General features: G+C 49.3%; 2 protein-coding genes across 2 annotated transcripts in view; one reads left to right on the top strand and one right to left on the bottom strand.

Annotated features, from left to right (window-relative positions):
* On the top strand, window positions 1-1,198 carry KRTCAP3 (keratinocyte associated protein 3; the record flags this gene model as incomplete). The annotated part of the gene is made up of 5 exons (XM_005874957.2): window positions 1-135; window positions 309-515; window positions 637-771; window positions 878-990; window positions 1,113-1,198. Coding segments are annotated over 4 exons (585 nt in total), but the record flags the coding sequence as incomplete, so codon positions are not given.
* A 59-nt stretch (window positions 1,199-1,257) lies between these two features.
* The window catches only part of IFT172 (intraflagellar transport 172), a 34,241-nt gene continuing 15,560 nt past the window's right edge, over window positions 1,258-19,938 (bottom strand). The window contains exons 17-48 of the mRNA XM_005874850.2: window positions 17,444-17,580; window positions 17,172-17,279; window positions 15,683-15,767; window positions 15,291-15,383; window positions 14,488-14,565; window positions 13,986-14,234; window positions 13,728-13,806; window positions 13,395-13,515; window positions 13,067-13,211; window positions 12,525-12,614; window positions 11,838-11,935; window positions 11,530-11,665; window positions 11,339-11,455; window positions 10,938-11,080; window positions 9,807-9,900; window positions 9,587-9,651; window positions 9,218-9,398; window positions 8,869-8,978; window positions 8,625-8,754; window positions 6,078-6,176; window positions 5,761-5,870; window positions 5,565-5,628; window positions 5,364-5,450; window positions 4,986-5,102; window positions 3,895-4,005; window positions 3,620-3,739; window positions 3,000-3,095; window positions 2,729-2,788; window positions 2,545-2,643; window positions 2,087-2,240; window positions 1,612-1,703; window positions 1,258-1,404 (exon numbers count right to left, since the gene is read on the bottom strand). Of these exons, the coding sequence (XP_005874912.1) occupies window positions 1,315-1,404; window positions 1,612-1,703; window positions 2,087-2,240; window positions 2,545-2,643; window positions 2,729-2,788; window positions 3,000-3,095; window positions 3,620-3,739; window positions 3,895-4,005; window positions 4,986-5,102; window positions 5,364-5,450; window positions 5,565-5,628; window positions 5,761-5,870; window positions 6,078-6,176; window positions 8,625-8,754; window positions 8,869-8,978; window positions 9,218-9,398; window positions 9,587-9,651; window positions 9,807-9,900; window positions 10,938-11,080; window positions 11,339-11,455; window positions 11,530-11,665; window positions 11,838-11,935; window positions 12,525-12,614; window positions 13,067-13,211; window positions 13,395-13,515; window positions 13,728-13,806; window positions 13,986-14,234; window positions 14,488-14,565; window positions 15,291-15,383; window positions 15,683-15,767; window positions 17,172-17,279; window positions 17,444-17,580 (3,558 nt within the window). The 3' untranslated portion in view covers window positions 1,258-1,314. The remainder of the gene's footprint in view (window positions 1,405-1,611; window positions 1,704-2,086; window positions 2,241-2,544; window positions 2,644-2,728; window positions 2,789-2,999; window positions 3,096-3,619; window positions 3,740-3,894; window positions 4,006-4,985; window positions 5,103-5,363; window positions 5,451-5,564; window positions 5,629-5,760; window positions 5,871-6,077; window positions 6,177-8,624; window positions 8,755-8,868; window positions 8,979-9,217; window positions 9,399-9,586; window positions 9,652-9,806; window positions 9,901-10,937; window positions 11,081-11,338; window positions 11,456-11,529; window positions 11,666-11,837; window positions 11,936-12,524; window positions 12,615-13,066; window positions 13,212-13,394; window positions 13,516-13,727; window positions 13,807-13,985; window positions 14,235-14,487; window positions 14,566-15,290; window positions 15,384-15,682; window positions 15,768-17,171; window positions 17,280-17,443; window positions 17,581-19,938) is intronic.

Below are 19,938 nucleotides of genomic sequence, written 5' to 3'. Positions count from 1 at the left end.
GCGGCGGGCGGCCGGGTTGTGGGCGGGCGGCGCACGGAGCGCATTCCGGGCCTCACTCGGCTTTGTGTCTTCCAGAGTGTTTCCTTGGGCCTTGTGGCCCTCGTGACGTCCAGGAATCTCCTTCAACCACGACTGGTGAGGGTAGTTTATGGAGTTTTAATGAGGGGGCCTTGCGTCAGAGAAATAGGGGCTGACTCAGCTTCATCTTTAAGTGGGGAGGAGGAGACCCAACTAGAGAAGCCCAGGTGTCTATGGTCAGTGGGAGCTGGGCCACTCCAGGCCGCTCACCTGACCTTCTGACCCTCCAGCACTGGGCCCTGCTGGCGGTAGCTCTGGTGAACCTGCTCTTGTCCACCGCCTGCTCTCTGGGCCTCCTGCTCGCTGTGTCACTCACTGTGGCCAATGGTGGCCGCCGGCTTATTGCCGACTGCCATCCAGGACTGCTGGACCCTTTGCTGCCACTGGACCAGGGGCCTGGACACGCTGACTGCCCTTTTGACCCCACAAGAATCTATGTGAGTGTGTTCTCAGCCTTTTTTCAGTCCCCAATGCCTGGGCCTGCCCCTGTAATCACCCCAACTTGCCACTCTTGCCCTACTCCCTCTTAGTCCCTCCATCCTCCTCTTCACCTTTTAGGATACAGCCTTGGCTCTCTGGATTCCTTCTTTGCTCATGTCTGCAGCGGAGGCTGCTCTGTCTGGTTACTGCTGTGTGGCAGCACTCACCCTCCGTGGGGTTGGGCCTTGCAGGAAGGAAGGGCTACAGGAGCAGGTAAGGAAAATGAACAGGAAGGGTTCATTCAACACAGATTGGCTGTGTTGAAAAGATGCTGAACTATAATTCAGGGCCAGAGTACTAACTCTACCCTCTTCTGCAGCTGGAGCAACTGACAGAGCTCGATTATCCTAAATGTAAAGGGCAGGATAATGAGCAGCTACTGGATCAAAATCAAGAAATGCAGGCATCACAGAAAAGTTGGGCTTAGGACAGGTAATGGGCCATGAGGATTGTAACCTGGGAAAGGGTAGGGGCAGGGATTACTTTTAGAACTGCGTCTAGTCCCTTGCTATGCTGCTTGCCCTCTGACCTAGGTTCTCTCTTCTATTAAGCAGGTGCTGATCCAGAGGCTCAGTCCATAGGGCTTTCCACTGACCCCAGGATGATATAAATACTGTAATAAAAGAACTCTTCCACTTGATTCTGATTTGGGAGGAAAGGGCACTGGGTGACCTTAATTAAAGAATACAGTGGTCTCTGTTAGTTACAAGAGTTTAATGAGTAAAGAACTTAATATTCTTCCCTGAGCTCTACCAGTTATTGAAAGGAAAAGCTGGTGCTGGGTATCCCTCCACACCACTCACTGATGAATTTCAGCACATCCTGGCACACTGGGCTGTGCGAGGTCTGTAAGCAAATAGAAAGAACATCAGAGGAACTCAGCAGTGCTGAGAAAAACATTCCTGCTATAAAGAAAATTAGCTCCATCAGTATGGGCAGCAGGCAGGGTTCAGAGCATGCACCTGCCTTCTTGACAATCCCACCATCCTCCTAGATTGTTTTCTTTAGTGCTATATTCTCCCTGCCCCATCATTCAAGTCTCCCCGCTCTAACCTTGATAGCCATAAGGAACTTATTCCAGTTGTCCTTGTTAACTGCCGTCCCTGGCCGCTTAAAGTCAATTTTGTTCCTCAGAATGGGGTATCCTGTAGGGAAAGGAAAAAAAGATGAACTGGGGATTGAGGGGGAAAACAGTAATTTAGGGGTAGGGATGTTCTTGTCTTCTGCATCCTTTACTAAATCAGTAAAATAGTGTTTTGTTTTAAATATGTTTATTGATTTCAGAGAGGAAGGGAGAGATAGAAACATCAATGATGAGAGATAATCATTGATTGGCTGCCTCCTGTACGCCTCCTACTGGGGATTGAGCCCACAACCTGGGCATGTGCCCTTGATTGGAATTGAACCTGGGACCCTTCAGTCTGTAGGCTGATGCTCCATCCATTGAGCCAAACCAGCTGGGGCAGTAAAATAGTTTCTTGGTCCTGCTGTTTCCCCCTCCTTTCTGGGGTTTTATAGGGTTCTGTACCTGTAATGAGGCAGGGCAGTGCCCGAACTCCAGTGCTCGCTGCCACCAAGGAAGCCTCGTAGGCACCTCGCTCATCCCGAGGTAGGACCTGCTCTAGCCGCTGGTCCATTGAGACTGTGAGCACCCAGTCTCGAACCTCTTCTCTCTGAGTCTCCTGGGAAGGACACAGGGAGCACAGCTTCATACAAGGCAGGGCACATGGGAGGATGGTTAGTGGGGGAGTTGCTAAGCCGTCATCCTTTCACCCATAAATGGTCCTTGAATTGAGGGTCAATCACACCCTTAGCTTTTTCCTCTGTTTCTACTTTCACTGAAGGAATAGTGAGGACTGAGGTCATTCCAAAGATGTGGTGGGCTGATGGCTGGTACAAAGGGTTGGGAGGACCATCCTAAAGTGTCCTCCCCTCTCAGTGCACTCACACTGGCGAGCCTCCCATGCTCCAATCCTGGGTCCTTACCGGTATGTGCTGCTTGGCTGGGAGTGGCACCTCAAAGGGAATGTCTGTGTCCTGAAAGTCAGAGTGGTCAAGGGCATCCAGAGTCCCTTCCTCGATTGCCTGTGGCAGAGTGAGCAGCCATGAGATAGTCCCAGCTTGTGACAGGCAAGACCTCTGCACCTCTGGGCACAACCTCCCTACTCACATCGGTCAGATCTAAAAAGCGGTTGAGGAAGATGAATGCCATGTTCTCCCAGCCAACTGCCTGCAACAGAAAAGTTGCAAGTGGAAGTGAGTGGCTGGGCTTGGATGCTGCTTCTGCAGGATGCAGGGGAAGAGTCCAGGAAGACAGGAAGCTGCTCTCTTCATAACATCAGCCCCACACTCAGCTTTGTTCTACCTGAGCACACGGGGTAGTCTACCTACCAACTTTTGGTCTTGTCTCTTTAACCCCACCTTTCCTCATCCCAGCTTACCTTGGCAGCGATGCCTGCTTCATAAAAGGCTTTGTCTGCAGGTAGTAGCTGGGTGTGACGTAAAAGCGAAACAGAAAGCTTGGCAGCCACAGTTTCCTGTGGATTAAAGTCAAAGCACTGTGACCCTGGCACTTCAGTGACTGAGCTACCAGACTGAAGATCCTATGACTGAGGCAGCCATCAAGCCAGAAAACCAACATCATTGTTAAACTACTCTGCATCTCAAGCCATTCTGGGTCTTAGTATTTTCATCTTCACAGGACTGGGCACAGAGTATATATAAAGTTCCTTCCATTTTTAGAATTGTATCATCTAAGAACATGAAATAATGATACAATCTGTTATTAAGGCAAAGGTATATGTATAAGAGTTGAGTACAGAAATCATGGGATTTGAATGTTTAAGCATAATGAGGCTGCACTGTGTGGGCATGGAGCCCTGAGAAGTTAAAAGGAGGCAGGGAGAAAACCATCTCAGCAAGGGTTAAAGAGTTATTTGAACAGAAGAAAAGCTAGGAGAGAAGTGGGCGAGGGTTGAGAATCCAGAACTTGAATTCATTCAACTTCATACATTTGAAGAAACGTCCATAAGACTGAGTGCTTCTCCCCCATCCATCTCACCAGCTGTTTGATACTCTGGGCCGCAGATCGAGTGGCATAGTAATGAGCGATCAGCAGCATCGTCTCAAACTCCTCATGTGCTGGAGAGTTTGCCTCACTGGACTTCACCAGGTTTTCACACTAGAGCAGACAGAGCATAGCCTGGGTCAGGGATCAGAGGAGTACCAGGGCTATGCAGGGAGGTGCAGTACATCAGAGGGTAAAGATTCATGTGCATGAAAGACGAGACGAGGACAGGAACAGGCGGTCCACTGTTGTGGACCCGACTTCCTCACCAGGTTGAAGAGGACATCCCGAAGGTCAGCCCAACTGTGGTAGGCCTCAGCACTGTTGGTCCCAGGTGAGTTCACCATGTCAGTGAAAATCCTTTTGTAGATGTTGAAGTTCTGAAGGTAGAGGGGTAAAAAGAGCTGAGTGAGAAGGGGACAAAGTCATTGGAAGTTGGGTCAAAGAGAGGAAAAAAGGCTGTAAATGTGTGTGTGTGGAGGAGCTAGGAGACAATGATGGAGAAAGAACAAGAGTAAAAAAGGCCGAAACCGGTTTAGCTCAGTGGATAGAGCGTCGGCCTGCGGACTGAAAGGTCCCAGGTTCGATTCCGGTCAAGGGCATGTACCTTGGTTGCAGGCATATCCCCAGTAGGAGATGTGCAGGAGGCAGCTGATCGACGTTTCTATCTCATCGATGTTTCTAACTCTATCTCTCTCCCTTCCTCTCTGTAAAAAATCAATAAAATATATTAAAAAAAAAAAGAGTGAAAAAGAACTATTTCCTACTAACTGGTGATCTGTGACTGTGGGCAAATATGTGAATGCGAATGCAGTCTGTGAATGGGCTAATACTCCAGGGAACTGTGATGCTCAGATATGAGAGCCCTGTTCATTCACTGGGGGAAATCGGCCCTAGAGTTGTGTGTAGAGACCTCAGGTCCAGCTGCATTGGATAATGAACCCCCATCCCCAGGCGCTGACAAGCAGTGGAGAACTAGACACACCTGGAAAGCTGCTGCATCGTCTTTTGAGATCTTCCCCTGGGACCTCCCCTAAGATCTCCACCCTAAAACCCTTACAACTGAAGGCCCTCCCTCTTCCCCCGCCCCCCACCCCCCCAGGCTTGTTACCATTACTTTCTTCCCAAGCTCCTACCTAGGCCCTTCCTGTTCCCGTGTGTTGGCTAAAAGCTTGGGAGGTTGGTGCTTCAGTGGGTAAATCCTCCAGAGGGGCTGTACATTTTGGAGGAGACTGGGTGGGGTCCCTGGGCATGATACTGATCAAAGAATCCTTAACAAAGACAGTTCCTGAGGGCAGGGAGGTGCTCGAGAAGAAGGAAACAATTTCCCGGAGGAAACATCCCAAGGAGAAGCTGGTACCTGTGGGTTCGCAGGGGCTCCGTGCTGCACATACAGGGCCAGGGCCTGGGCACAGTCCCCCTCTCGGATCAGGTGAGTTGCATACAGAGCCACGTATTTGTGCAGAATCTTGTAGTTCTGCTCCGGAGGTGGAGGAAAAGCACGGGGGAGGTGGGGTCAGGAAGACCAGGCAGTAAGGGTGGGGTGGTGACTAGAGGCTGTGGATTTGTGTAGGAGGCGAAAGGCCAGCTTGGCCTCTGACCCCAATGTATGACTAAGCTCTTTGATGCTGATTAGTCATCTTTTGGGTTTAGAGGAGTAGGAGAGAGAGCTCTGGGACAGGTGTGGAGTCCAGGGAACTTGTACAGAAGAGCTGGGAATGGGAATAGAGAGCAGTACCTGCTTGGTAGCTGTTTCAATGCACTTGTCCCACTGGCCCTGCTCCACATACAGGTCCAAAGCAGCCACCACATCTACACCCACCAGCTGTGGATCAATGGAAAAAGAGTTAGGGGAGATATGACATGAAGGGGAGAAGAGGGAGAGAATCTCTTGAGTCTCTGTGTGTGTTCTGTCTCCTGCTAACTCCACAAGTCTCACCGAGTCCACTTTGCCCTGGTTCTTGAGGAAATCTTTATAATGCTGGTCCACATAGTCTTCATACCTGTGAAGATGTACAGAGAAAATACTTCATGGTCCGGGGTGGTCTCATGGTCATACCCTTCCCATGAGAACTTTCTCCCATTTTAAAAGGAAGTAAGAAAATTTCTCAGAGAGAAGGGGGATATGAACTCACCGGGGATCTAACTCCTTGGCCACACGCTTGGCCTTGTTCCACTCCTCACCCTCCATGAAAGCATCGATGGCTTCCTTGACTAGGTCCAGGTTCAGATAGAGCTCTGCAGCCTTCATGGTGGGAAATAGAAACTGGAGACCGTCTTTCTCCTCCTCACCTCCGTTTCCCCCTCTGTGAACTCTTCCCTCTGTTTCCCCAGAACTGCGTGCCACCAGCGCCAAGAGGCCCACCCACCTCATGCACCTTCCTGGGTGTAGATGTCACCATTCTACCCATCTCTGTGAAATCTGTCATTTCAGTCCCAGCACCCTACTTACTGCACTGTGCTTTCCAATTCCAATCAGCTGGGGTCCTATAGTCCGAACTACTTCCAGACTGCGTTGGGGAGGCAGAAACTTGATGGAGAGTTCGGCTGCCTGAGTGGTGGAACAGAAGATGGAAATAGGTAGTAGGAGAGACAAAGACTGCTAGGGGTCCTCAGCCTGACTTTTTTTTTTTTTTTTACCTCCAGTTGCCACCTTTCTCTTAAACCTTCCCTCACCTTCCACCCTCCTGGGAAAAGCCTGCCTTTATGGTCCTTCAGAGCCTTTACTCGACCTCAGCGCCTCTCTACTTGTCCTCTTTTCAGACACTCTTCCTGTCTAAGGTCACTGCATTTGGTCCTGCCACCTTTGACAAACTGGTTTCTCAAGTTCTTTGTCACAAATAGAATCTTGTAGAAAGGGAATGGACTGACTATTCTTGGGGGGGAAAGGGGAATGGGAGATGCGGGAAGAGACTGGACAAAAATCGTGCCCCTATTGATGAGGACAGTGGGTGGGGAGTGAGGGCGGAGGGTGGGTCGGGAACTGGGAGGAGGGGAGTTATGGGGGGGGGGGAAACAGGAACAAATGTAATCTGAACAATAAAGATTTAAAAAAAAAAAAAAAACAAAAACAAAAAAAAACAAATAGAATCTTGGTAACATGGCATAGGAAATCCTAAAATAGGAGCCCAGGACATTTTGTAAATATTTGTGTTGGGTTTTTTTGAGCCTGTTTCCTCATCATAAAAGTGATGGTTTGTCTAGACTTGTACTGTCCAGAACAGCAGCCACTAGTCACATGTGGCTGGGCCCAACTGAGATGTGCTGTGAGCTTACATGCACATTGGATTTCAAGGACTTAGTGTGGAAAAAGGAATGTACAACATCTTAATAAGTTTTTATATTGATTACATGTTGAAATAATAGTTTAGATATACTGGGTTAGATAAAATGTTATAATTCTTTTCATCGTTGTTTTTAAAAAAAATTTATTTGAATGTGGCTACAAGAAAATTTTAAATTACATGTGTAACTTACCTCTGTGACTTTATTTTATTTCTGTTGGACAGTGCTGGTCTAAATGACCTTAGAGACATCTCCAACCCTAAAACTCAGTAAGTCTACAAACCAAGTATTCTGTGAGCTTACTCTGCTTCCACTGTGATGCTGACAGCCTCACCAGATTCTAATTTCCACACGCTGTAATTTAGCTATAGACGATGCTAATCCTCCTGGCCTTTCCCCCACTTATGCTTTTAAATAAATAAATAAATCATCGTTTCAGAAAGGAAGGGAGAGGGAGAAAGAGACAGAAACATCAATGATGAGAGAGATTCATTGATTGGCTGCCTCCTGCACACCCCCTACCAGGGATTAAGCCCACAACCTGGGCATGTGCCCTTGACCAGAACTGAACCCAGGACCCTTCAGTCGGCAGGCTGACGCTCTATCCACTGAGCGAAACCAGCTAGGGCTTTAATATATTTTTACTGGTTTCAGAGAGGAAGGGAAAGGGAGAGACAGAAACATCAATCATGAGAGAGAATTATCGGCTGCCTTCTACACATCCTACACTGAGCCCAAAACCCAGGCCTGTGCTGCCCTGACAGGGAATCGGACTGTGACCTGGTTCATAGGTTGACACTCAACCATTGAGCCACACCGGCTGGGCTCCCCCACTTATTCTTGCCTCTCTTTCTTTACCTGCCAAACCCGTCAAAGTTTAAAGTGCCCCCATCCAGGAAGCCATCCTCTGACCGATCTGAAGAAGGTATAGTCATGCACAGACCCTAGTAAACAATGCCCTGGAGTAACACAGCAGATGTTTAATAAATACTTGCTGATTAAAATCTGCTAAATGCTCATAATCAGTCATCAGTTCTTCTCCTTCCTTCCCCTCCAACTTCTAGGGGCTATTCAATTGCAAGGCCTCAGAAGTTGAGGGAAACTCTACAAGGGCATCATCCACCAACATTTTATTTAGGGGGCTGATCAGTCTCGCTCCTTCATAACTCCTAGTACCACAGGTCCTCGAACCTAAGGCACATCACTTAAACTGTACGTGTATCCCAATTTCAAAGACACTAAAATGTGATGATTTATGTCTTAGAACTGATGAAGCATTTTGGCTTGGCTTAATCTGCTAAGACTTTTTGGAGCTGCTGGGTAGAGAAGCTCCTGCTTTCTTCACAGCTCCATTGGGCTCCAGCTCCAGGGTCTATGCCCTTCCAGCGCTGGCCCCAGGCCTCGCTCCTTCTCACAAAGCCTCCCTGAACTTCACTTTGAATCACACACTTGAGTGGTCACTAAGGTGATCACTTCACTCAGATACAATATTAATTAATTGAGCCACATGTTAGTCTAACTTCCCTCGATTTCTGACTGTCAGGGTTCTTTTATCCCCTTGATAGCCTTTGCAAGTTCTGGATCTAACATCTGGCAGGCCCTCAGTAGACACCTGCTACCTGATTGAAAACAAAAAGGTGGAGGTAGGAGGAAAAAGACGGGTCTGAGGAGTGCTGGGTGTGAATGGAGGCCTGGGAGGGTATGGCAGCCTTACCTTCATCCAGCACTTCTCCACCAGGCCGCTGCTTCCTGTGTCCCGCACTTTGAGGTAACAGTCGACCGCAAGGCTGTGCTCCCCAGCCTGCTCCCACTGTCGAGCTTGTTCCACGAGCCCCTCCATGCCCCTGTGGAGGGGACAGTGCTCGTGACCAGGAACAGGAGGGCAGCCTCTCCCGTGCCGCTTTATACCCACCCCACCCCCAGCCCTGCCCACATTTCCTGGCCCCTCGGCTTCATACCTGGCCCCCTTCTTGGTAGCTTCCCGCTCATACTCCTCCTGCAGAGCCTCCAGCTGGCCGGGCATGTAGTCCTTGCAGATCCGCAGGGCATCACTCCATAATCCAGCCTCCTGCTCAGATTTCCAGGGATCAGGAGGGCAGAGGCAGGCGTGACCGCCTCCCACTGCTACATGTGGAATGGACCACTGACTCCTGGGTCTTTGGACCTGTCTTCTCCTTCCTCTTTCTCTCCTTCCCCTCCCCAGTACTAACCTGATCTTACTCCGTACTAGAGGTCAGTGTAACGCTCTGTAGGCTCACATATGCTCTTCCCCTCCCCTCATGGCCCTGAATTCGGTGTTTGTCCCACCTTATAGTAATTGAGGGCCAGGCCTGGCCTCTGGGCCCGAAGCAGCAGTCCTTCTGCTTTCTGAAAGTCCTTCTCCTCCAAGGCCCCCCGGGCCTGCCCCACCAGCACATCGGCGACACTGTCAGGGTCGTGGGCTTCGGCCACACGCTGAGCAGCCTCCCAGTCCTGGTTATGGACAAACCTGCTCCCAGATGAGAATATAGGAGAGGCTAAGTATAGGACTGAGGCCTCAACTGTGGGAGGCAAACAGCCATGCCACTGAGTGGGTATAAGATTTATTGGTACTAGGTTTGGATGAAGGTGAAGATGACAAAGATCCTGGGGCTGGGCTTGGGAGGACAGGATTTAGGAATTTCTGGGGTAACTCACATGAGGACTGCTTCCTTGGGTTTACCAGCCCTAATGAATTCAGCTTCAGCCTCTTCAAATTTACCCTAGAGGGAGAGAAAGGCAGCCACACATGAGGAGATTGGCACCACAGGCAGCTCTGAGACCGGAGGGGTGAACATCTGGCAACAGTGGGCTGGGGGGTGGGAAGGAGGGCTCGGTGGTCAGGGTCAAAAGCAATGGAGAAGGGTCACAGCCATACCTCGTCCTCCAGGTACATAGCGTATTTGAGATGAATGTCGGGGGTCTTGTGCTTGAGGGCCAGCCGAGAGAGTTCAAAAGCAAATTCAAAGGAGCTGAAAGGGAAGGTGCAGGTAAGGTTTGCCTACTCAATACAGTGGGGCCTTGACTTACGAGTTTAATTCGTTCCGTGAGGGAGCTCGTAACTCAAATTACTCGTATGTCAAATCATAAAGTGAACGAGTGAGACACGTGATGCTGGGCTGATGTTGTGGCGTTCACTGTGACGTTCGCTGCGCCAACTATCGGTGGGGTATCTGAAGCTGGCTCTTAACCCGAATTTTAGCTCGCAACTCAAAGCAAAAAATCGGCCGAGAGACGTATCTCGAAAAACTTGTTAGTCGGGACACTCGTAAGTCAAGGCCCCACTGTACTTCCTTTTATAAGAGGAAAAGGGAAAGGGAGGGCAAGAGAAAACAGAAGGGGCAAGAATTGAGGGGAAGGGAAAGGTTGAGAAAGAAACTGGTACGAAGTGACAGAGAAGCATGGAGAGATGTAGAGAAAGGCAGGCAGCCCTGTGACGTCACCTCACTGCCCCCGGGGATTAGGACACATTTGGAAAAGCCTGGGCTGTGAAGAGTGGGATGAGCAGGAGGGAGGGCAAGGAGGACTGAGCCTCAGCACTACACCGACAGGGTAGGAAGGGCTCCTGGTGCTCCTGCCTCCTCCTCCTGGACCACACCTCCATCCGCAGAAAAACAGTCTCACAGATGAGTGAGACTACCTGCCCGCCGCACTCTGGCTCGATGCAGGGTTACTGCAGGTGCTCGTAACATTACTTAAGAAAAGCTCATTTTGCATTTAACGGACTCACACTTCTGTTACTCAGTATAAGTACTGGCTCAGTGCATTTTAGCTGTTCTCGCTCCGCTTTTGTCCTTAGAACAGCCAAAGATTAAACACTGTTCTGAGACCCAGGCGATAGGGGAAGAGTTACTAACTCATCCTTGCCTCTCTGTCAAGTCCTTCGACCACATGTCTTCACTCTGCCTCAGCTTTTAGGAATGCTCGAGTTCTACATCCTTCTCTTTCTCTATGCTATGCAGAGGCTCTGTCCGGAAAGGGCCAGTGGAGAGAAGGCTTGGTGCCTCACCAGTTGTCGGCAGCATGGTCAATAGCAGCTTCCAGAAGTCCCAGCTTATTAAGCAGCCTCACTGCAGCCTCTCCTCCCAGGCTCTTTGCCCAGAGATAAGCCACCTGTTTGTGGGCGTTGGCTCCTCCGTGAGTCTTGGCCACCTGTAAAGCAAAGCCCCTCGCCATCCTCCAGTTCAGGGCTACGTGGCTGCGCCCTTCTCACCTCTGACCTGACCTCAGCTCTGACAAGGATCAGGTACCTGCGCTAGAACGACAGGAAGAAGGCTACGTTTCAGGGGCTCTTAACCTGCTTACGGTCCAAGGATGGATTTCAGGTAGTCCACAAACCCTGAACATGGCACGAGAAATTGGGTATGTAGATGTGGCTATAAGAGAGATGGTGTGGCCTGGATCCCTTACCCGGTAGGCCTCTTCCCAAAGCCCGTTGGACCGGTACATGTTCACTGTTGCCTTCCACTCCTGGGCCTCGAGGTAGTGATACTCGGCCTCCTGTAGTCGGCCTTCAGCCTCCAGCTCCTGGGGAAAGGTGGGTCAGGTGGAGAAGGGCAGATGGAGCTTGAGGAAGGGTGAGTAGGGACAGAAGGGCTCACCTTGCCCAGATGCAGGTGCGTGTCACCGAGGAGATCCGGGTGGTGCTTCCCTACCAGGCGGATCATATCATCATACAACTTGTGCTTTTTGAACATGGTAATGGCAAGATCAGGCTCTTCCACTGTCACATACAGCCTGGGGATAGGAGATACACGTGGGCCTCCTAGACCAACATTCCTGTTGCTGGAGCCATTCCTAAGAGGTCTTGTCACTGCCTTCTGAACTGAGGGCACACACCCTCAAACCCCAGCCCTCCCTCCAGCCCTGACGCCTCATCTCCTTCCACACCTGTGGGGCCTTGGCTCACCTTTCAGCCTCGCGGTACTTGCCCTGCTTCTCCATCTCCTGCGCCTGGGTGATGTACAGCACCGACACGTCTTCTGGTCTCATGCACTTCATCGCCAGCTGTGCACACAAAGGCAGAGCAGCCTCAGGTGCCAGTTCCCAGGAGAAGCAGAGGGCTGTGCAGAGCAGTCAGTGAAGGGGGGCTCGAGGGAACTTGTTTTCTCAGGACTCTGCACTTTCTCATCACCCACAGGAGTGTGGTTACTGCCACTCTCCTAGTCAGCTCAGGGAATTCCAAGGCCGTAAGAAGCCAAGTAAGAACTATATTTTGCTAAGGCATGAGGGTCAGAGATGCCCTGTGCTGGGGTGCTGGGGGCATATGTTCCCATTACCATGCTCCTACCGTACCCACCGGCTTCTGGGGGCAGAAGTGAGAACACAGCTGCCAATGTCATAGGGTGTCAGGAGTGGTATTCCAGATCCCCCAGCTCCCAAGACCATCTGATCTTCAGAATTACAGGTTTGGGAACACGGGTCTCTTCATCCTTGCCTTTCCCTGTGGCTAGGGATCGAAGTTACCCAGACTACATTTTGGTACTTTCTCAGCTCTCTGGGAGCCCATGGGAATGGGAGATCAGACACTAAAGACAGTGGCACCACCACCACAAAAGAAGAATTCTCTCGTCATGAACTCCACCCACTTCTCTACCTTGTGCGCCTGCTCCCAGGCGCCGGCCTGGGTGTACATGTCTATTGCATCTTTTGTCCGGTCTCCCTTAATGTAGAGTTCCTCAGCAATCTGTGGTTGAGAGAGACAGATGCAAAAGGTCAGAGCGACGGGTTAAAGCTGCCAATAGGAGGAAAGAACAAACCTCAGCCAGGCTGGAATAGAGCCTGGGGTACCGTTATCATGCCACAACAGAGGAGAAAAGAAGGCTATGGGTGCCTCACACCTTCTACTGCTTGGAAGAGAAGACCAGCCCAAAACAATGGGAGTTTAAAGGGCCTTGCCTTTCTGTTAAATTTTAACTAAGTTGGAATTATTCATGAAGAATCACTCATGCTGGCACAGGAGGGTCTGTGTCATGTTGGAATGAAATAGGGTCAGTAAACCGTTTGTTTCCATTCAGGGGGCGATGCTGGGCTCCAGAAAGAAGGACTTGGTGAGGTGGCCCCCACTTCCTGTTCTGGGTTCTCTCCTTGTCATCGGGTACTGCATTGCCTCAGGCTGCAGAAAGGGCTCTTCCTCACCTCATACTCCTGCAGAGACGCATAGTGTTGGGCCACACGAGGATAGTATTTGGATGCAGTGTTCCGGTCCTGCAGATCTAATATATAAATTGCCTTCTTCCACTGGCGGGCACCCAGGGCAGCCTCAATTGCTTTAATGGAGCACCTGGCACAGTGGGAAAGGCATAAATGTGTCAGAGGAAAGAGGAAGATGGATGCAGGTAAAGGACACCTCGGGCGTACTCTGCTCGACATTTTGAGATCTTTTCTTCTAGGCCTTGGTGTCCTTACTTGCTCCAGCACCTCTCACCTCACGTCCCATCTCCTTTGCACCCCCAGACCATCATACCTGGCTTCAATATAGTGATTAATGGCGGCGTCAAGCTGCTTCTGCTGCACCAGGTGGTCCCCCCATGCTTCCTCTAGTTTCATCACTTGCACTGGGAATGCTAATCGAGCCAGCTCCACCGCTGCCAGAGATGGAGAGGTACTCAGCTGAGACTTCCAGGGATGGGACTCGGGAAAAGGAAGACAGGGGAACGAAGTGCAGAAAATCAGTGAGAAGTGGAGGAACAGAGGAGAAGCGAAGCCAGTCAACCTGAACAGATGCACCAAAATAGGACCGGGGACTGTTTGGGCAAGAATCGACGACAGTGAAGGGTGGGTTGTGGATGGCTAGTACCTTTCATGAAGGCGCTGCCTTTACAGTAGCACTCCAGGGCCCGCTGCGGGTTTCGAATCTTCTCAAAAAGATCACCTGCCTGTTAACATACTGTATTACTACAAGATACCCCTACTACACAAAGAATCAAGTGTCAGCCCCCAAAAGAAGAGAATCGGCCACCAGTCGATTAGAGGCTATGCTCTCTAAGACTCCTCTGGGTAGGAAAGGGGCACCGAGCCCTGGAGATAAGGGGCGGGAACAGGAAGTCAGCCATACCCTTTCGTACAGTTCCCCCTTGATAAGGGCTGCGGTGATGTGTTCTACCAGCTCGGTGTTGGCTAGCAGTTCCTCTCGGGTCAGCACCAGCCGAGCAGCTCTGGCAGGGAGCCCGGCTTTGAGGTAGAGGCTGATGGCTGCTAGCCCATCCCCTTGGCTCTCCTTCAGTTCGCCTGCTCGCTCCTCTTGCTGGGTGTCCATCAGCCACTGGTAGTAACCCCGGCGCAGCTTCTCTAGGGCAGGGTGTCCCTGGACATACAACGGAGGAGAACTGGGAGTCACATCCCTCCTTCCCACCTTTCTGCTTCCTATGCTTCTCCAACCCCACGGTAACAATGGAAATCCCCCTGGACACCAATGTCCTAACACCTCACCATGTCAGCTCCCAGCCCCAGCCCCAGCCCCGTTCCAGTTCCTACAGCCTCCTTGACAAGAGAAGGTTTCTGATATTGGTGGAACCGAGTTCTGAACCACTGTGGAGAAGACAGAACCTTGAGTTTACCTTGGCCTCAGCCACAGCGATACACTCGTCCCAACGGTGCAGCTCCTGATACATGTTCATGGCCTCCTCAACAGCGTTCTAGGGGAACCCGGGCAGGGGAAAGAGGGACACCAGGAAAATATGAGCATCAGAAATCAGCAAGTTCTCCTCAGCCCGGCTAAGATGCCAGCCCATGTGGCCTTGACTTATACACAAGCAGAGATGGATTTATTGTGAAACAAAAGAAGATTAAGCTTCAGGGAACCTTATTTGACAGGCTCCTTCCAAGGCAGTTTTTTTTTTTTTCCTTTTTTTATTTATCCTTGCCCGAGTATATGTTTATTGATTTGAGAGAGAGAGAGAGAGAGAGAGAGAGAGAGAGAGAGAGAGAAAGAGAGAGAGAAACAGCTATTGGTTGCCTTCCATACGTGCCCTGACAGGGGATCAAACCCGCAACCTTTTGGTGTATGGTATGACACTCCAATCAACTGAACCACCTGCCAGGACCCCAAGGCAGTTTTTTTTAAACAGGGCTCCTCAAATGGTATAAGCTTCAGCCCCATAAAATCCAGATTTTTCTCCATGCACAAGATTTATAAAGACAGGCTCTGGAGTGCAGGGGAAGACAGACGTTTTAGGAAAGAGAGTAACTGTAAGGACTAACGCAGAGAGGGAAATTGAGTGAAACTAATGGTATAAACATTTCTATAATTCTCCCCAAACCTTTGGAAGCCCAGCTAACCAGTGCTCTTCCCTCCCCCGAGTCTGCCTGGGTTTTTCCCCCTCTGATCCCCTTATCCATCCGGCCCCTCTTCCCCCATTGCCTGTTCCAAGAAGATCATTTCAGCCAGTTTGTAGTTCTTCTCCAGCATGGCCAGACGTGCTCGGACCCGGTAAAAGTCTGTTCCTTCTCCACCCTGCGGGGAAGAGGGAGGTTCCGGTTAGTCTGTCAGTGCTGCAGGAGCCATTCTGTCTGTGCAGGCTGAGACAGGGAGGCCTGAGAGGCGTGGAAGCTACAAGACTTGGAAAGCTGAAAAACTTCAGGAGCTTAGAGGCTTAAGGTTTGGCAAGAAATTCCAAGATGGTCCAACTTAAGGGTGCAGGGGGGGTGGGCCGGTAGAGGAAATTAGTTAAAGCTGGAAAGCTAGGATTCCTGGAGCTGAGGACTAGGAAATCTCAGCTGGAGACACTGAATGCCTCGGAGGACAATACTTGCATATTCCTGAGACACTTGGTCTGCAATCTTGTTGGTCTCATGCAGGAATCGAGCTTTTGCTACGTGGCCCAAGGCAGAAAAGCACCTACGGTGTGGAAGCAATAACAGGAATAGTAACATTATTATAGGATCATCATTAATTCACTGGCTCAGCAAGTACATACTAAGCATCTATTATCTGCCAGGCACTGTCTTGCCAGAACTGAAGACACAAAGGGAATAAGACAGATGAGGGCATTGCTCTTAGGGAACTTACTTTCTGGTGGAAACAAATAATTAGTTTTAAAAAAAAAAAGATAATTTGAGAGAATGAAAAATAAAATAAAATGTGTGATATTATAGACAGTGACTCAGGGACTGAGGGAACTATTTAAGGTGGCAGTTGGAGAAGGCCTGTCTGAGGTGCTGACACTTGAACTGAGACCTGAAGATAAGAAAGATGCAATCACGTAAGATGGGGAAAAATTATTCCAGGCAGAGGGAACAGCTAGTGTAAAGGCCCTGCGGCAGGAGTGAGCTTGGCAAGCTCAAAGGGCCCAAAGGATGCCAGTGCGGCTGGAGGCAAATGGGCAAGTAGGTACCTGGTATGGGAAGGAAGCAGCGGCCAATTATTGTAGGGCCCTAGGACATGGCAAAGGGTTTGGGTTTTCTACTAAGTACAATAGTAAGATGCTAAGCAAGTAAATGATCATCTAATTTATGTTTTAAAAAAATTACTTCAGCTGCTATGGGCTGAATGGACCTAAGGGTATAGGACAGTCTCAGGGAGACTACTCAAGAGGCTTTTGCAACACTGCAGGTAGGAGATGGTGGTGGCCAGTTCTAGGGTGGAGGCAGCAGGGTGGGCAAATAAGAGATTCGGATCTGTTTTGAAGGCCCTGGATCAGAGTCCCTTGGACTTGCTGACAGGCTCACTGTGGGGAGTACGGGGGAAAGTGGATCAAGGATGACTCCTGGCCCAAAGAGCTGCAGTCGACACCGACTGAGCACCTACCATCTGTGCTCTTTGCACAGATGCTCTCACCTGTTCTTCACCATCACTACCCTTCTTCTTTACCATCCTTCAAGGTTAATTCTATTATTTATTACCCCTATTTACACAGAGGAAATTGAGATACCAAGGCTTGGAAAGGTTATGTAATCTAAGTTTACACAAACTGATAAATGGAGCCACGGTTTGAACTCTAAGAATCTGGAGTCCCGAGTTTGTCCTATGAACTCCACTCCTATACCACACTCAGAATATACACACCAATGCAGGAATTGTTAAAAACTGACGCGGCACCCAGTTACAAGAACGGGAAGCACACACAGTAAGAGACACACGCCTGCAGTCCAGGACGGGGAGGTCTGGGGTAACGACTATGGAAGGGCTCAATGGCATCTGCTGGCGTGGGAAGTGAACACGGGGGAGGAACAGCCCTCACGTCCAACACCCACGTGGCCAGCCCCTCTGCTGCCGTCACCTCAGCTCTACAGTCCCCCTCACCACTCAGCAATGTGTAGCTGCCTCGCCTCCAGCGCCAGTTTACTCAAGGTTTTCCACATGGCCTCTGTTTCCGGGGTCATTTTCAGAGTCTCCAAGAAGGCCGCTGCCCTGGGGAGGGAAGGAGCCAGAGCATAGGGATGAGTCCAGGGTCAGGAAGCCACCGAGGAACACTGGCGATGGGGCAGGGCAGGGGAGGGCCAGGCACATCCTGCTGAGATACGGCCAGTTTTACAACCCGCCCCAGGTGGCTGGTTACCAGCCCAGCTCCTCACCGGTTGTAGTTGCCGTCATCAATGGCTGTTCCAAACTCAATGAGGTTCTCATCCAGTGTGTAGGCAACTGTAGTCACACCTTCGGTCACCATCACCTCGGTCTTTCCCCCTTCCCGCTCCAGACCTACAACATCACCCTGTAAAAAAGTCCACCCCCCATCACACCCCAATTCCAAGTTAGTGTCTCCACTGAGTCAACTGCAGAACAGACCCACCCTCATGCTCACACAGCGAGGGAATCACAATGACCCTTGTTTTCCTAACAGCGAGTTTCTCTCAAGAAGATAAAATTTCCTTATCTGTGCTATTATCCTCGGGTTAAAGTACACTCGTAGCTATGATGGCACTAATGCCTGCAGGTAAGGTGACAAAATGTGACATCCACTTCCGCTTCCAGCAGTACCGTGACTAGGTATTCTTAGGGATTTCCCCCTAAAAGACAACTTGACCCTGGCATAGTCTTTATTATTATTTTTTAAATCCTCACCTGAGGAGTGAGGATATTTTTCCATTGATTTTTAGAGAGAAGGGAGGGGGTGGGAAGAAACATAGATGTGATAGAGACACATCAATTGGTTGCCTCCCACACACACCCCAACTTGGGGTGGGGATCGGACCTGCAACCCAGGTACTTGCCCTTGACAGGGAATGGAACCCATGACCCTCTGGTACACAGGCTGATGCTCCAACCACTGATCTACACTGGCCAAAACCTGGCATACTTTTTAATGCATTGCTGAGTTCAACTGAAGAAATCACTAGGAATGCTTCCTATTCCCTCTTCCATCCTTTCCCCTTGAGACGGAGAGGAGAGGAGAGAAGAGGAGAGGAGGGGAGGGGAAGAAAAGAAAAGAAAAGAAAAGAAAAGAAAAGAAAAGAAAAGAAAAGAAAAGAAAAGAAAAAAGAAAAAAGAAAAGAAAAGAAAAGAGAAAAGGTCAGCAAGCTAAAACCTGAGCAGGAAAATATGAAAGGTGAGCAAGTGGGAAGAGTGCATTTGCTCTGAAGGCAAACAGCATCAGGATGGGTCCTCTAGTACAACAGGGAGGCCAAATCTGAGAATCCCTCATTAGACCCCAGGATCCTCTCTTCAGTAATGGGAACCAACGTGGCCCAGGTCACTGATATGCCTGATTCCTGCAGAAGCAAACACAAAGCACCTTGGGAGGAAACGTTTTAGGTCCCTGGGACTCCAGAATATTCAATCTGATATGAGCTCGTAATTTAAAAATACCAAATGCAAGTTAATCACTATAAAGGGTAAACAATAACTATGAACAACAGTTTTGGAGTTCCAAGGATTTCAGATATTAAAAATGTCAGTTATGAAAAAAAGTTATAGAATATAAAATAATTATGTCTGAAACATCTAAAGACCCAAAAGATGAAGTGAAAAATTAAGCAAGGAACAAGAGACTATAAAAAATGGTCATCAGAGTGGGAGGGGAAAAAAAAGCATTATGAAAAATTTAAATTTTAAACTAAAAAATTGATGCCCGGCCAGCATGGCTCAGTGGTTGAGCGTCAACCTATGAACCAGGAGATCACGGTTTGATTCCCGGTCAGGGCGCATGCCTGGGTTGTGGGCTCAATCCCAAGTGGGGGGCATGCAAGAGGCAGCTGATTGATGACTCTCTCATCATCAATGTTTCTTTTTCTCTCTCTCCCTTCCTCTCTAAAATCAATAAAAATGTATATATTTTAAAAAAATTGAATGTATGGTTTAAATAGCAGATTAGATAATGATGGAAATGAATTAATGACCTGAAAGTTGTACCTAAAGAAATGATCCAGAATGTAGCATGGAGTAAGAAGGAGAAAAAAAAGAAATATGAAAGAGAAGTTAAAGAGGTATATGACTGGCTATCATCAACAAATCAACAAACGACAAGTGCTGGAGAGGATGTGGAGAAAAAGGAACACTTGTGCACTGCTGGTGGGAATGCAGACTGGTGCAGCCACTATGGAAGACAGTATGGAGTTTCCTCAAAAAACTAAAAATGGAACTCCCATTTGACCCTGTGATCCCACTTCTAGGAATATATCCCAAGAAACCAAAAACACCAATCAGAAAGGATATATGCACCCATATGTTCATAGCAGCACAATTCACCATAGCTAAGATCTGGAAACAGCCTAAGTGCCCATCAGTAGATGAATGGATTAGAAAACTGTGGTACATCTACACGATGGAATACTATGCTGCTGTAAAAAAGAAGGAACTCTTACAATTTGCAACGGCATGGATGGAGCTGGAGAGCATTATGCTAAGTGAAACAAGCCAGTCAATGAAGGAAAAATACCACATGATCTCACTCATTCATGGATAATAAAGACCATTACAAACTTTTGAACAATAATAGATACAGAGGCAGAGCTGCCTCAAACTGATTGTCAAACTGCAGTGGGAAGGCCAGAGAGGGTTGGGGGGCAGAAGGGAGGGGAGTAAGAGATCAACCGAAGGACTTGTATGCATCCATATAAGCATAACCAATGGA

This window comes from Myotis brandtii, unplaced genomic scaffold, assembly GCF_000412655.1.
Source record: "Myotis brandtii unplaced genomic scaffold, ASM41265v1 scaffold454, whole genome shotgun sequence".
NCBI classification, from domain to species: Eukaryota; Metazoa; Chordata; class Mammalia; order Chiroptera; family Vespertilionidae; genus Myotis; species Myotis brandtii.
The sequence above is the reverse complement of the archived record's forward strand: the minus strand, read 5'-3'. Positions and strand labels throughout refer to the sequence as shown.